The sequence below is a fragment of the Hylobates moloch genome, unplaced genomic scaffold (genome assembly GCF_009828535.3).
Source record: "Hylobates moloch isolate HMO894 unplaced genomic scaffold, HMol_V3 SCAFFOLD_17, whole genome shotgun sequence".
NCBI lineage: Eukaryota > Metazoa > Chordata > Mammalia > Primates > Hylobatidae > Hylobates > Hylobates moloch.
Window position 1 is genome coordinate 67,837,782 of NW_026652292.1, and position 16,298 is coordinate 67,854,079.

The 16,298-nt window shown below is 37.6% G+C and overlaps 1 protein-coding gene across 9 annotated transcripts in view; it reads left to right on the forward strand.

The window, feature by feature from the left end:
- LCORL (ligand dependent nuclear receptor corepressor like) overlaps positions 1 to 16,298 on the forward strand; it is a 186,430-nt gene that overhangs the window by 111,463 nt on the left and 58,669 nt on the right. For 8 of the 9 annotated variants that reach the window (XM_058430325.1, XM_032135505.1, XM_032135507.1 and 5 more), the window contains exon 5: positions 8,601 to 8,852. In XM_058430325.1, coding sequence (XP_058286308.1) covers positions 8,601 to 8,852 — 252 coding nt within the window. Of the gene's footprint in view, positions 1 to 1,472; positions 1,669 to 8,600; positions 8,853 to 16,298 lie in introns of those variants that run through there. The other variant, XM_058430327.1, reaches the window with a different exon arrangement.

Sequence of the window (16,298 nt, forward strand, 5' to 3'; positions counted from 1 at the left end):
AAGTTACATTCCCCCTCCCACCCTGCAAAACAGTGACAACAACCCACAAGAGACCCACAACATTAAGTGTCAAAACTGGAAGACAACCAGTCACCTTTCTGAAGTATATTTTCCTAGCTGTTTTCCTGATTTAATCTTTGCTCAATAATCATTTCTTAATTTTGGCATCATTTGCTTTCTGTATAGACTGAGAATTTTCAAAACAATCAAAACCTGCTGTCTCTTTGTTTAACAGTCTGTATTAAGCTGCTCTTGCATTGCCATAAAGAAATATCTCAGCCGGCGCAGCGGCTCATGCCTGTAATCCCAGCACTTTGGGAGGCCAAGGCGGGCAGATCACCTGAGGTCAGGAGTTCAAGATCAGCCTGGCCAACATGGCAAAACCCCATCTCTCCTAAAAATACAAAACTTAGCCGGGCGTGGTGGCAGGCGCCTGTGATCCCAGCTATTTGGGAGGCTGAGGCAGGAGAATCACTTGAACCCAGGAGGCAGAGGTTGCAGTGAGCCAAGATCGTGCCATTGTACTCCAGCCTGGGCAACAGAGTGAGACTCCTTCTCAAAAAAAAAAAAAAAAAAAAAAAAAAACTCAGCCTGGCCAACGTGGTGAAACCCCGTCTCTGCTAAAAATACAAAAGTTAGCTGGGCGCAGTAGCACATGTCTGTAATCCCAACTACTCAGGAGGCTGAGGCAGGAGAATCGTTTGAACCCAAGAGGCAGAGGTTGCAACGAGCCGAGATTGTCATTGCACCCCAGCCTGGGTGACAGAGTGAGACTCTGTCTCGAAAAAAGAAAAGAAAAAAAGAAACACCTGAGGCTGAGTAATCTATAAAGAAAAGAGGTTTGGCCAGGCACGGTGGCTCATGCCAGTACTTTGTGAGGCCAAAGCAGGCAGAGCACTTGAGGCCAGGAGTTTCAGACTGGCCTGGCCAACATGGCAAACCCAGCCGCTACTAAAAATACAAAACTTAGCTGAGCTTGGTGGCGCATGCCTGTAATCCCAGCTACTCGGGAGGCAGAGACATGAGAATTGCTTGAGCCCAGGAGGTGGAGGTTGCAGTGAGCCATGATCATGCCACTGCACTCCAGCCTGGGTGACAGAGGGACGCTCTCAAAAAAAAAAAAAAAAAAAAAGAAGAAGACATTTAATTGGCTCATGCTTTTGCAGTCTGTGAGTCTGTGCAAGCAAGACACCAATATCTGCTCAGCTCTGGTAAGGACCTCAGGAAGCTTACAGTCATGGCAGAAAGCAAAGCAGAAGCCAGCACATCACATGGCAAAAGAAAAAGAGAGAGGAGGTTCCAGACTTTTAAACAACCGGATCTCACGTGGACTGAGGGATAACTCACTTATCACCAAGGGGATGGGGCTAAGTCATTCATGAGGGATCTGCCCCATTATTACCAAAACACCAGTGGTTTGATGTAGGTCTTGATGCTTGCTTCACAGAAAGCCAATCACTGAAACAACAGTTATTGCCAAGGAAGCCTTTAATCAGTTGCTGCAACCAAGGAGATGAGCACTCAGTCTCAAATCCATCTGCCTGACTAAAACTAAGAGTTTATATAGCAGGGGAGAAATGCAACAGTGTGTAAGAAAACAAGAATTAGGGAAAGGGCAAGGACGCAATCATGGTGAATGAGGGATCCATGATGTGGTGCCATCATCTGGTGAGTTTCAGTTCTTTGATACTGTCTTTGAGAGGCCTGAAGGTTCTTTTCTGAGGAAGGAACTCAGATAAAACAAATACAAGTTTCAAGCTTTTTAAGACCAGAAGGGGCAATTTCTATATTTATCAAAAAGAACAGTCTGTGGGGGCAGTTGGGTTGGTTTCACCATGATCCGATCACCTCCCATCAGACCCCAACTTCAACATTCAGAATCACATTTTAACGTGAGATTTAGAGGGGACAAACATCTAAACCATATCACAGTTCTTCCTTGAGTTTATCTCTTTCTTTTTGCACTTTACCTTAATTAGCAAGAAGAAACCAGGGGCCACCCTTCACACTTTGCTTAGATATTTCCCTAGATCATCCAATTTATTGGGCACATTTTCTGCTTCCCAAGTTACTGAAGATAACAGTGTTGTAAAACTTTCTCCCATTACATAATTCCAGTAATATTTACCTCATTTTTCTAGAAGTTCTTACTCTGCAGCCTTCTTAAAGGCTGTGACTATTAACAGCTTATTGAAGTTACTTCAGCCTTTCACTAATACTATTCCCAAAGGCCACTTCCTGGTTCAAAAGTGACATCTACCTTTTCAGTTTTTTATTACAGCAGCATCCCACTAATATGCACCAAAATCTATATTATTTATGACTCTATAACAAATTACTTTCAAAATTCAGTTTCAAACAACAGACATTTATTATTTCATATTCTCTCTGGGGTCAGGAACCTGAGAATTGCTCAGCTAGTTGGTTTTGGCTCACTTGTTCATGAGGCTGCAGTCAAGGAGTGAGCTGGGTTGTGGTCATAGGAGATTTGATTGCTGTAGAATGTCTTACAAGTCCACACATTTGGCTGCTTGCAGGAGGCTTCCATCTTTCTTCACGTGTGAGCCACCTCATGGGACTGCTCATAGTTATGGCTTTCTCTAGAGTGGGTGATGAGAGAGAGAGAGATGAAGGGATAGACAAATGAAGGGGAGAAGGAGATAGAGGAGGAGGGAAAGGGAAGGGGAGAAAGAGAAAATAAAAGGAGGGGAGAAGGGGGGCAAAAGAGAAAACAACCAAGAGCATCAATGTTCATCAGTATCCAGTATGAAAACTTCATTCATTTATAACATAATCTCCAAAGTGACAAATACTTTGACAGTACGCTATTGGTTATACAGACCACCCATGATACAACATGGAGGCTAAGAGGGTATTGCACAGCAGTGTTATATCAGGAGGCAGGAATTATTGAGAACCATCTTGAAGCAGCAGCCACACAGGTCTTTTTAAATTAGTTAACTTTGGAAAGTGAAGAAATAAGGCAAAAAATAATTGTTCTTGTCTGATGGGGGCAGTAAACCCTATTTCCGGGTGGCAACATTCTTCTAGGCAAATATTTACTACTAGCCTGATCCTTGTAAAAATTTGAGTTTACAATTCCTAACCTACATCTAGATCTTCAGTTATTTGCTTTTTTGTAGTTATGACAACTTGTGCAAGTGATTTAGGAGGCTGACTAACCAGTCAGCAGCTGAGAAGCATTCTCTTTGTCTGTCTGTTTTTCTCCCTCTCTTTTGCCAGGTTCTTTGGTCTCACACATGGATTTATTCCACAATATAGTAAAAAGTGAGTGGGTGGGTAAAACAGAGTAGCACTATGTATTGTGCTTTAAACTTTGCTCTAAATTCAATCCTAAAGTATAGCCCTAGTCCATGATATGGGTCTAATAATGTCTGTCCTTTATGGCAGATATAATCATATTGAATTGATAAAGTGATGATGTTAGTAATACAATTCAGGACAGTTAACTAAAATACCCAAAAGTAAAGCTGGTATCTCCTTTAAATACATAATACAAAGCAAGATTAGATTTGAAAAAAGGTGAAGAAGAATGTTCATAGAAGCCTTCAAAGATTTCTAAAGATAATCATCAAGCAATGGTATATCTTTGAAATCCTATGTCCAACATGGGTATTTCTTGTTTTGATAATGCACTTTAGTTAGGTTACATGTGCTAATATAATCTAGTTTGGACCAAAAAAGTATCACATGGGTTTATAAAGTATGTCTTTTATATTTTTCCAGTTATGAAGTTAACAAATATGAGGGGACTTTAGAAAGTTCATGGAAAAATGGAATTCAAAGATAGAAATAAAAAATACAAAGTTTATTTCTCAACATAAGCTCCATCCAATTCAAGACACTTTTGTAAGCAAGGATACCAGCCATTTAGTCCATACTGGAAAGAACTGGGAATTTAACCATGTCAATGCAATTTTTTTTTACATTATTAACTGAAGAAAAATGGATGACCTTTAAAGTTTTTTTAAGATTAGGAAACAAAAAAATTAGAAGGCATCAAATGAGGACTGTAAGGTGGATGCCTGATGATTTCCCATCATAACTCTTGCCAAATTGCCCTTGTTTGATGAAGGGAATGAGCAAGAGCATTATTGTGGAGGACTCCCTGGTGAAGCTTTCCTGGGCATTTTTCTGCTCAAGTTTTGGCTGCCTTTCTCAGAACACTCTTTTAATAAACAGACGTTATTTCTTTGGGCCTCCAGAAAGTCAACAAGCAAAATGCCTTGAACATTCCAAAAAACTGTTGCCATAACCTTTGCTCTTAACCAGTCTGCTTTGGCTTTGACTGGGCCACTTCCACCTCTTGGTAGCCATTGCTTTAATTGTGTTTTATCTTCAGGATTATATTGGTAAAGCCATGTTTCATCACCTTTTACAATTCTTTGAAGACATGCTCTGAATCTTGAACCCACTGGTTTAAATTTTTCATTGAAAGCTCTGCTGTTGTCTGCAACTGATCTGGTCGCAATGGTCTTGGCACCCATTGAGTGGAAATGTCAGCTTTAATTTTTTGAGGCAGAATTGTGTAAGCTAACGTCCGTCAAGATGTCTATGGTGTTGACTATCATTCCTGTTGTTAATCACCAGTTCTCTTCAACTGAGATGCAAACAAAATGGATTTTTGTCCTCACAAATTGATGCGGATGTTCTGTCACTGTGGGCTTTATTAACATCATCTCATCCTTTAAAATGAGTTGTCCATTTTTTTGACCCCTGAACTTTTTATTGGCCTCCTCCTCCCCAGAGGGGACCCTGCTTCTGCTGGCTTAATGTTTTAGAACTTTGGTGTCATAGGTCTCAGGCACCACTTTGCCGTCCACTATCCGGTGGCTGGTGGTCTTTTGGATGGTTTCATGGACTTGCTGCTGTCCAGGACATCACCAAGATTGAAGTCCTCACCGTCTTCCAGCAGGCATTGATAGATGACGATCTTAGCCTCCAGCTTGACCTTGATGTTCGGCAGGACGTCGTACTCCTGGGCCTGGTGCTGCCCCTCTGCCTGGGTCTGTGCCAGCTCCGACTCCAGGTGCAGGAAGATCCCATTGAGCTACTCCATCTGCAGGGCGTAGCAGGCCTCCACCTCCCTCAGGCCATTCTCCAAGCTGGCCTTCAGATTTCTCATCGAGTCCAGGTCGATCTCCAAGGACTGGACTGTAAGTGTCAGCTCCATGAGCACCATCTTAGCAGCTCCAACTCCAGCAGACTGTGTGGTGATCACTGTGGTGCTCTCCTCAATCTGCTGAGACAAGTAACCTGTCTAGCTCCTGTCGATTCTTCTGAGCCAGCTCGTCGTATTGGGCCCAGATGTCTGCCATGATCTTGGCAAGGTCCTCAGATTTGGTGGCATCTACCTCCTCAGTCACCCTAGAGCTGGCAATCTGGGCTTGTAGGCCTTTTACTTCCTCTTCATGGTTCTTCATGAAGAGCAGCTCCTCTTTGAGATCCTCGATCTGTGTCTCCAGCTGCAGCCAAGTGACATTGGTTTCATCAGTGACCTTGCAGGAGCCCATAATGTTGCTCTCCACAGACTGGCGCACAGCCGGCTTTGTCTCATACTTGACTGTAAAGTCATCAGCAGCAAGACAGGCATTGTCGATCTGCAGAACGATGCGGGCATTGTCCACAGTATTTGCGAAAATCTGAGCCCTCACATCCTTGATGGTCTTGAAGTAATGGCTCCAGTCTCTGACTTGGGGTCCCTTCTTCTCCCGGTGCCCCCAGATTTTGGTCTCCAGCTTCTAGTTCTTGGTCTCCAGGCTCCTCACTCTGTCCAGGTAGGAGGCCAAGTGATCATTCAGGCTTTGCATGATCTGGCCATTCAGACTTTGCATGGCCTCCTCCTCATTCTGGATGCCTCCCTTTCCTGCCAGACCCCCGGCCATCCCCACGGCCAGGTCCCCGGACCTCAAGCCGCCCTGGAAGCTGGTGGAGCAGGACACGGAGATCAGGGAACCAGAGCTCCCGGCACCTGCATAGACGCCAGCCACGCTGCTGACCAGCCAAACACCGTAGCTGGGCACTTGGACGGAATCCAGGAACCAGTAGCTGGTGGAGAAGGTGGAGCAAGTGGTGAAGCTCATGCTGTCCAGGGAGGAGAGTGAGAGGACCGGACTCAGACTTTGCCAATGACCAAGTTATCCATTTTTAAACTGCTGATTTCTTTAGGCCATTATCCTCATAAGCTTTTTCAAAATTACCAGTGATTTTACCATTCTTCCCCCCAAGCTTTACCGTATAGTTAATATTTGTTCTTGTTTCAATTTTAGCAGAACTCGTGTTGCTCTGATACTGGATGTTTTCAAACTGATGTCTTATCCTTCTTAGTGCCTCAAACTAGATGCCGTTTACACATGTTATAACAAGTTAGTAGTTTATTTTGGTGCAAAAAATTTTTGAAATCTATGCATAGGCTTTTTTATAATAGGCATTTTCCATGAACTTTGAAGACCCCTCATACTTTTGCTTATTTTCCATTTGGTGATTTAAATAAAATATAAGTGCTCAGCCTGCATCTTTTTTTTGTCATATTATTTCTACTAACAGCTAACATTTACTGGACTATTAATATGCCAAGTACAGAGTTAAGTATTTTATCTACAATCTCATATAATCCTTACAGCATCCAGTGAGCAAGCCCCATAAATAGTGTCCCAGGTTCTATTATTATTTCTGTCTTAATGAATGTGGAAACTGAGGCATGGAGAGAATATGTAACTAGCCTAAGTTCATAAAGATGGCTAAGATCCCAAACTATAGCTAGGTCTTTTACGCCACTGCCCCAAAACGAATAGTGTCCCTCTTTCCTATCAGGTTCTGAACAAACAATGGAAGTGAAGGCTAAAATTGTATTTTTCTTATAGGCCCATATTTCCCTCTTTCAGATGTTTTTCAGAATTCAAAATTATTTGTTTTGAAACAGGTAATACGATGTTTTGTAATATCTCCAACAAGTCTGAGATAGCACCCTGTGATCAAATGTATTGACAGTTATGCAGGACCAGCTTATATCAGCTTAAGTCATGCTTTGCTACCAATTGTGACAATAGTTGTGGTGAGAGTGGGTTTGTTGCCTCTCCTCACCTCCAAATGTAGTATATTTTGAAACTTTCTTGTATTTTAGAGCCATGAACCAATTAATGATAGATGCTGGTTGGAAGACTTCTCTTTGAGTCTTTTTGACAAGTATTTTAACTAACACTGAAACACGAAACTAGAGAGACTTACCACTTCAGTCTCTGACAGCCATGGATCAGAGAAGGCCTATTCACATAACACTGATCTACCTGAGTAAGGGTTTAGACATTTAAGGAGTAGAGAACTAGTATCTCTACAAGTAGGCCCATTTCTAAGAGGAAAAAGTATATCCCTACTCAAAAAACAAGTTTCTCTAGTCATCCTGTCCAATTTACCAATCACCTTACATCTAAAGGGGCAGAGTAAATAAAGGGAATGGAGCCAGACCAGAAATGTGTGTATAAAAGCCACCATCCCCAATACTAAATCTCTATATCACTGTTGTACACTGTGTATATAAGTGATCTGTTCTTATCCCACACTTACTATAAAATCATTCAGTTGTTTTACCAACTATATAAGTTTCAGACAGAGTTGTATTATTACTGTTGAACTTTATTATAGTTGTACTTGATCAAAATGTTTTGGTTAAAACTCTCAGTGATATTCTCATTTTACAGAAGTATCTTAGGATATCCATGCTGAAATATTTAGAAGCACATTGTCATTATTCTGCAGTTTCAGTGGTTCTACAAATAAAAATAAAGTAAAAAGAAAGCTAATTTGGCAGACTAGTAACAGTTCTTGAATATTAGTGGAAGCTTTGTCATTGTACTATTCTTTCATTTTTTATTTTTTTATTTTTTTTATTTTTTTATTTTTTTAATTTATTATTATTATTTTTTATTATACTTTAGGTTTTAGGGTACATGTGCACAATGTGCAGGTTTGTTACATATGTATCCATGTGCCATGTTGATTTCCTGCACCCATTAGCTCGTCGTTTAGCATTTTTTATTTATGATCAAAATTTTTCTGTATAAAAAATCGAGGAAAGAAAATCCTTGATGATGAAATTCAGGATATATATGAAATGCACATTTTATAGAATTGAACTTAATGGATACAGAATTATAAGAATTTAGATGTTTTCCTAGTTAATGCATGCACATTGTATATTAGGATAAAAATTGGTTACTTATACAATTTATGCTCACATACTGAGTGTTTTAATATCTAGTAAAATACATCTGAATGAATATTAAAACTCGAGAATAAGTTGTTCTGCTTCTATGTCTAATTCTTTATCTGTATTTTAGTTTGGTACCAGAGAATGTTTAATTGTAAGAAATAATTAAATATGCCACACTTTTGGTTGATATATTATTATAAAGCTAATTAAATCTACAAAGCTTTTATTGCTAATTCCCAGAAAACATTGGCAGTTATGGACTGATGCTAAAAGACTTCTGAAGTCATTAATTTGTAATAAAAATAAATTTAAATGTTGGTGATTTGCATTTCTCTTTTTAAAATGATTATTATATTTATTTCTTCCCTAGATCTTCCTCAGAACTGTGATCCTAACATTCCCCTAGTTGCTCAGGAATTAATGAAAAAGATGATACGTCAATTTGCGATTGAGTACATTTCAAAAAGTGGTAAAACTCAAGAGAATAGAAATGGTTCAATTGGACCAAGTATAGTATGTAAAAGTATCCAAATGAATCAAGCAGAAAACTCCCTTCAGGAAGAGCAGGAAGGCCCCTTAGACCTCACTGTGAATCGAATGCAAGAACAAAATACTCAGCAAGGTAAGATTTTTTGTGTGCATGTAATGTATAATTTGGTGTTTTATATCGTTAAATGTATATTTATAACTTTTTATATTCATAGGGAAATTTATTTTGGATATAATATGACTTTTAATTTGCTTATGTAATATGTACTGGAGAGAAGTACCTATTTACAGCTTTTGTATTTGCATCTTTGTTTATAAGAGAAAATCTGAGTTGCTCTCAACTCCTTTTGCAATAAAGTGTATCCTAATAAACAGCTTAAAAATAAAGCATATAAATAAATAAAGGATATAAATAAAGAGATGTTTATAAGAAATAATTATTTTTATAGTGGACAGCTGAAAACAGTAAGCACTTGCTTGTTCGGTTTTTTTTTGTATTTAAGTGAGAAAAAAATAGATTATTTATCTTCCAGTTGTTTATAATGTAACTGGGAACAGAGGAAATGGAATATCTGTGAGAAATATAATGTTATCATGTAACTAACTGTATGGAGAAACATTTGTCATAAGGAACCTGAATGATGAAGACCATGTTGGACTTACAGAGTTTAATTAAAAGAGAACCATAACTTTACAGAGGAAAGGCAAGAAGAAGAGCCTTTTAAGTGTGTGCAAAGGACTTAAGTGTTTATCAGAACAAAGGACAATTTAGGTAGCTTTTGTTAATATGGACTAGGAATAGTATTGTCAGTCTTTGAAGCCATAAGAAAAAAGTCATCATTAAATTTGATTCCAGAAGGCAGTGATGTTAGTTTGGGGCTCTTAAGAAGAATATACCAGTTAGGCCAGGCACGCTGGCTCGCACCTGTAATCCCAGCACTTTGGGAGGCCGAGGCGGGTGGATCACCTGAGGTCGGGAGTTCAAGACCAGCCTGACCAACATGGAGAAACCCCGTCTCTACTAAAAATACAAAATTAGCCGGGCCTTGTGGCACATGCCTGTAATACCAGCTACTCGAGAGGCTGAGGTGGGAGAGTTGCTTGAATCCAGGAGGCAGAGGTTGCAGTGAGCCGAGATCATACCATTGCACTCCAGCCTAGGCAACAAGAGTGAAACTCTATCTCTTAAAAAAAAGAAGAAGAATATACTAGTTAGTGTTTGAAGATAGTCTTTTCAGTGTGTAAATCAGATTAAAATTTAGAGGGGCTGAAATAATGGGAATAATTTTTCTTTTTTGTTCCCTAATACTAGGTTGCAAGTATTTATGTGACAATATCTGACAAATTTTAAGATAATAGCTTATAAGACAAAGAAAGAAATGTCAAAAGATAAGAATGATATCTCATGGGTGTCCAACCTTTTGGCTTCCCTGGGCTACACTGGAAGAAGAAGAATTGTGTTGGGCCACACATAAAATACACTAACACTGATTATAGCTGATGAGCTTTAAAAAGCCGGTGCGGGGGTTCCTCGTGTTATTTTTATGATATCTGCCACCACAGATAAGTAAAAAAAAAATCCTCTCAATCAAAGGTTTGGACACCTGTGAAGGCTTAAGGAAAAAAATATCAGTACATAGAATTTTGGAACTCAGAAAATAGAGGATTTTTAGAATTTTTTTAATTTGCTTTTCCATGCCTTATATTCCCTTATATCTCCTCTCCTTTTGGGGATTTCTGAAGAGACAAGAACATAGGCTTTGGTATGTGACAGACTAGTGGTTGAAATCCCAGCTCTGCTACTTACTTAAGTTACTTGAATAAGTAATGTTACCTGTCAGACCTTTAATTCCTTCAATTGTAATTTGGCCATAATAATAATGGACCCATTGGAACAATGTGAGAATTAAATATTTAGTAACAAACTCATGAAAGATTCTCAAATACTACTCTCACCGTACTCTCTACCTCCCATTCGTTATCACCACAGAAGAAGCCTTAGAAGTAACGTGATAGTGATCTATAAATACTTGTATGGCTGTTACAGTAACATAGGACTGAGTTTTCTGTGAATGGTCCAATGAGTTGAGTTAGGATCACTAGCTAGAGGTTAGAGGGAAACAGATTTCAGGTCTAGATAAGAGAATATTTATAAGGAAATTGTTAAGGAAAGAAGGAATGATTCCCTGATTGCCTCGTCATTGGAGGTATTGAAAAGCATCAGATGAGTGGTTAGAATAGATGGCATTTTGGCCAGGTATGGTGGCTCACACCTGTAATCCCAGCACTTTGGGAGGCCGAGGTGGGTGGATCACGAGGTCAGGAGATCGACATCCTGGCCAACATGGTGAAACCCCATCTCTACTAAAAATATAAAAATTAGCTGGGCGTGGTGGCGCATGCCTGTAGTCCCAGCTATTCGGGAGGCTGAGGCAGGAGAATCACTTGAACCCGGGAGGCAGAGGTGGCAGTGAGCCAAGATCGCGCCACTGCACTTCAGCCTGTGTGACACTGCACTGCAGCCTGGCGACAGAGCAAGACTCCGTCTCAAAAAAAAAAAAGCATTTTAAAAGTAAATTTCCAGTCCTTAGATCTTTGATTCTATGAAGTTAAGTGGCAAGACAGATCATGTATATGTAGAACGCAAGTCATGTAATTATTTAAATTATTGTAATAGTCTAAACAGAGTGCAAAAATATGTGAAAATCCTGAGGTTGGAAAGAGTAGTGATAATGGATATAAATCTATAACTAGTCTTCTTGATATTTTTAAGTTTTTGGATGACTTCTTGTCATATGTGATTCTAGTCTTCTTGAGGATAGAAATTATTTAGTTTAATGTGGTTTGAGGTGTAGAGGGCACGGGGAAGAGTGATGGTAGATGAAGCTAAAGAAGTAGGTAGGGACCAAATTTTGACTTTTCTTGGGGTCATAGAAAGCTACCAGACTGAGAGTAACAAGATCAGATTTTATTTTATGAAACCATTCTGCCATGGTATGGATTGGCAGTTTCTTAAAATTTGTCTATTTGCACACCAAACAAGGAAAAATGAAGCACATACCCTTTGATGCATTTGTGTGTACATATGGATGTGTGTATATGTACCAACACATATGTGTACTAATCTTTCTATAAATATTTTAGGATTTAATTAAAGATGTTATAAACAATTTTTAAATGTCTTGCTAATCATGATGACTTCACTGCCAGTATCTTATTGAATGATAATATACTTTAGAAGAGTTTCATTAACAATGATAGTGTAAACCCATATGTCACATAGCTTCCTTAAGAATTTAACCTTTTTTTGGCCTGATTTCGCTGTTTTTACTTCATAGTATAGTCAGTGAAGAGCTCATACTAGTGGTAGCAGTGTCAGTTATGCCTTTATGTGGCTATTTGCTAGTGCTTACATTTTTCATATTATTCTCACTGTGTAATTTTTTAACAATACTCATTTAAGCCAGTTTTTTATTTGGTGAGTTACTTTATTCAAATTAGATGACAATCCATAAATCCAATAGATATCTATCCATAAATGATGTAGATACATTTATGGATAGTATAAACCATAAGTTTATGAAATTCTCCATGCCAAATGGTTTTATAGGTAACTTTATACACTCTTAAAGCAACAGATAATTCCTATTTTGTGCTTTCCTTTTTTTCTACTCTGTTTCAAAGAGTAGGAAAAAAAAAGAAATGTCGCTATAATATTGATACCAGAACCAGACAAAGATAGCAAAAGAAAGAAATATTTCAACTTACCTAGATGCAAAAATCCTTAATAAATAATCTGCAGTAGTGAGGTATAAGAACATAATAATGACTAAGGAGGCATGGATGACTAAGCATTTGAAAAATTTTCTTCATTTTCTAAGTTAAAAATTATATCCTAATAGATACAAAAAAATTATTCTACAAAAGCTGACATATTTATGATAAAAAGGGCTTATCAAACAAAGAATAATAGATGGGCACTTCCACTACCAAAGACATTATAACCTAAAGATTTAAAATAAAAGATAACACAAAAAATGCACACTATCGTCAGTTTTAAACATTTGATGAGAGTTCCTTACTCAGCCACCCAATTAGAAAATCTAGTTTTAAAAAAGTTACATTTGCAATAGCTGCAACAACAGGAAAAACAGTGAAATGCCTAAGAATGAAATGGATAAACTATATCAGGTCTTATGGAGAATATTATAAAAATATGTTAAAGGAAGTAAAAGAAGACCAGCAAAATGAATGATTATACTTTAAATGAATGTGAGGACTGATGCTTACAGATTCAATGTCATTCCAGGCAGAATTCTGACAGGATTTATTGTTAAATGTGGCTTGCTGATCCTAAAATTTACAAGCAAGACTTAAAGAGCCAAGAATAACCAAGTCAAGGTGGTAAATAAAGTCTTGCTAAATGTAGCAGCACTTATTAAGTGCAGTAATTAAACCAGGGTGCTATTGGCCAGGATGAAAATAAGTAGGACAGATCAGTAAGCCTAGAAGCTCCCAAACATTAGTGGAATCTTAGTGCAAGACAGAAATGTCATTATAAATCACGGGGAAAGATACCGTATTCATAAATAGTTCCAGGGCAATTGATTACCCAAAAGGGGGATAAGGGGCGGATCCCTACCTTACACCACTCATAAAAATAGTTCTAGTTGGGTTTTTTTTAAAAGCTAAATGTGAAAAGCAAAACTAAAAGAGAGGAAATTATAGGATAATATCTTAATTCAAAATAGAGAAGAAGTTCTTAAAATGCAAGAATCACAGTCCATATAACAATTTTGTATATTTGACTATACTCAAATCTAAAACTTAAGTATAAAGTCACTGAAGAAAATGAAATGTCAAGCCTCATGTGTAACTGATATATCTAGCAAGCATTCAACTAACAAAACTCCTGCCAGTGAGACAGACAACTGATAAGAAAAATAGGCAAAGACAAGTCTCAGAAGAAGATATTGGAATAGGCAAATAAGCAAAAAAAAAGATACTTATAAGAATATCTTGCCTAGCCTCCTTCCCTATATAGGATTCTTTTATTCTATATTATAAGAGATGGTAGTTCAGCCTCTGAGTGAATAAGTATTTACTGAAAATCTTTGACAACTCTAATAGTTAAGCTCATATCTATGAAGAATATACTCATTGTTTTATATTTTTTCATCTGCAACCGTGTTTTACTTTACTGTAAATACTTGTAAAAATTACTATGTCTCCAAGACTTCCCTTTTCCATGATAACCTTTAGGGTTTTCTTCCGTCTTGTTTTGTTTTTCTTTCTGCAGCAATATGAGAAACTCTAGTCCTTTGACATAGTAATGCTGTAAATGTTTGTTGAAACTATTAGGTTTCTTCAAATGTCTGTTTACTGTACAAATCTTTTCAACTTCCTTAATTGTTCTTCATAAGTCAGTTTCCGTCTTCCTCGTTGTCATTGCCTTCTCTTTCACAAACTCTACACTCACTTAAAATATGGTTACCCTAAGGAAAACATGCCTATTTTCCTCTCCATTGTACTTTCTATCCAGGCATTTCAAATATTTGGGGATATTTCTTTGTGCATTTTAAATTATTTAGATTTGTATAAATACTCCGAGCCTCAGAAACTCGTAGAAAGGTGAGGCATGCATTGCCCATACCCAGTATTCTTTTTTGTCCTAGTACATTGAGTTAAGAAACAGATGTAAATAACATTAGTGTGTCAAGTATGTATTTTTTAAATATCAGTTTTAATCTAGGGCCAGAGTAAAAACTCCTAAATTCCAATGTACAAGAAGAAATTTGCAACTTAGAGACCTTTGTCATTACTGTAACAACTATGAAGCATAGGCAATCCTATACAGAACAAGATCAGATTGGGCAGAGATGGAATACTTCATTAACTTTGTTAATGCAGTTTTCTACCATAAGATCCAACGAGTATTCTGGTAGAACTTTCATTATAGTAAACCTCTCAATGCATTGTAATTGTTTGCATGTTTATCTGCCTTTGGGAGCCGGAAACTTGTCTTTTTTCGCTTTTGTGTCTCCACTGCTTGGTATGGTACACGGTATATTGGATTTATTTATTAAATTAAAAATCTTCACCATCCTCAAATGCCACTGATGACTAAAATGAGAGTTGAGACTTGACCATTGCATTTAGGGCGTTTCTGCAGTGAAATTTTCTATTTTAAACATTTTGGTTGGAAAATATTCTGAAACATACTTTTTAGTACTTTTTAAAATGCCGTGTGGAACATTGTGTCATGATAATGGACATTAACTATTGCACCACTATGTAATGATTTGAAAATTTTAGGATTATTTTCTCTTAATTAGCAAGAGATAAGTAAGATTTTTTTTTAATTACTTCAAAATGTTATCAGTAGGGTAAACTTTGGAATCCATAACTTCTAGTATAGGACTAATACTAGGTAGGCTTCAAGTGACTATTTGAGAGACTATATTGAATAAAATATATGAATTTCAGCCGCTTATTTAGTAGTCATTAAGTATCCTTTGTTGCTGCTGCCACCACTGTTCTGCTTTCTTGGCTGTGATTAAGGTAGGTGTTACTATGTGTAAGAGAGTCACATATAGTTTTATGATGTTATGTATGCTTAATTATGTGGTTTATAAATTAAGTTTTGTAATTCTGTTTGGAAATCACTAAACAGTTTTTAAAGTTCAGTTCAAAAAAGTTTCTGTGTCCACTAATGAAATTGTCTATCTTGTTTTTCTATGCCAAGCTTTTGTTTTCTGTGGCTAAAAACATGTGGAAGAAAATGTTATATTCCATGCTTGGGAAGATGCCATAGTTTAGTCGACCTGAAAAATGAAACATATGTCTAGATGGTTCTGTGTCCCTTCTAATCTAATCTCCTCTGACTGCAGAGGTAGAAGAAACAGGTGATACTTTAAAATTCCAGATCTAGGCCTACGCTGTCCTGCTGAAAACCCTTTAATGGCTTCATATTGCCCTTTAGATAACGTCTAAAATCCTAAACTGCAGGAACCAGCCCCTGCCCACCTATCCAGCCACATCTTGTGTCTCTCTTTCTTTAGTCTTCATATTGGCTTTTTCTCATTTTCTTAAATATGTCATACACTCTCAGAACCTCAGAACACTGACAAAAAAGCTACCTTCTACCCCCAACCAGTTTTTTTTATAAATACATATTACTTATTTTTTTTCCAGGTCTCCTTTTAAACATTGCTTTCTTAGGAAAACCTCCCCCACACCTCCCATATTGGATGTACACAGACACACACATTGATATTCTTATTCTTACTCGTATTTAGTTTGGGGTTCTTACTGTATTTTTATATAATATCTTATATTGTTTTGTAGCATCTGTTACCCTTGTAATTATTTGTTTCAACCATCTTATCTGCTGTTTATTTGTCTTGTTATGCTTTTTTTTCCTCCTTATTTTCTTCTGGATTGCGTTTCCTCACTTTTCTTTCTTTGCTTACTTTGAAGTTATATACTGTACTGCTATTAAGTTTGTAGTTACCTTAGAAGGTTTTAAAGGTATAGTTAATATAAGAAATTTAGAGTCACCTGCCCTGACACTTACAGC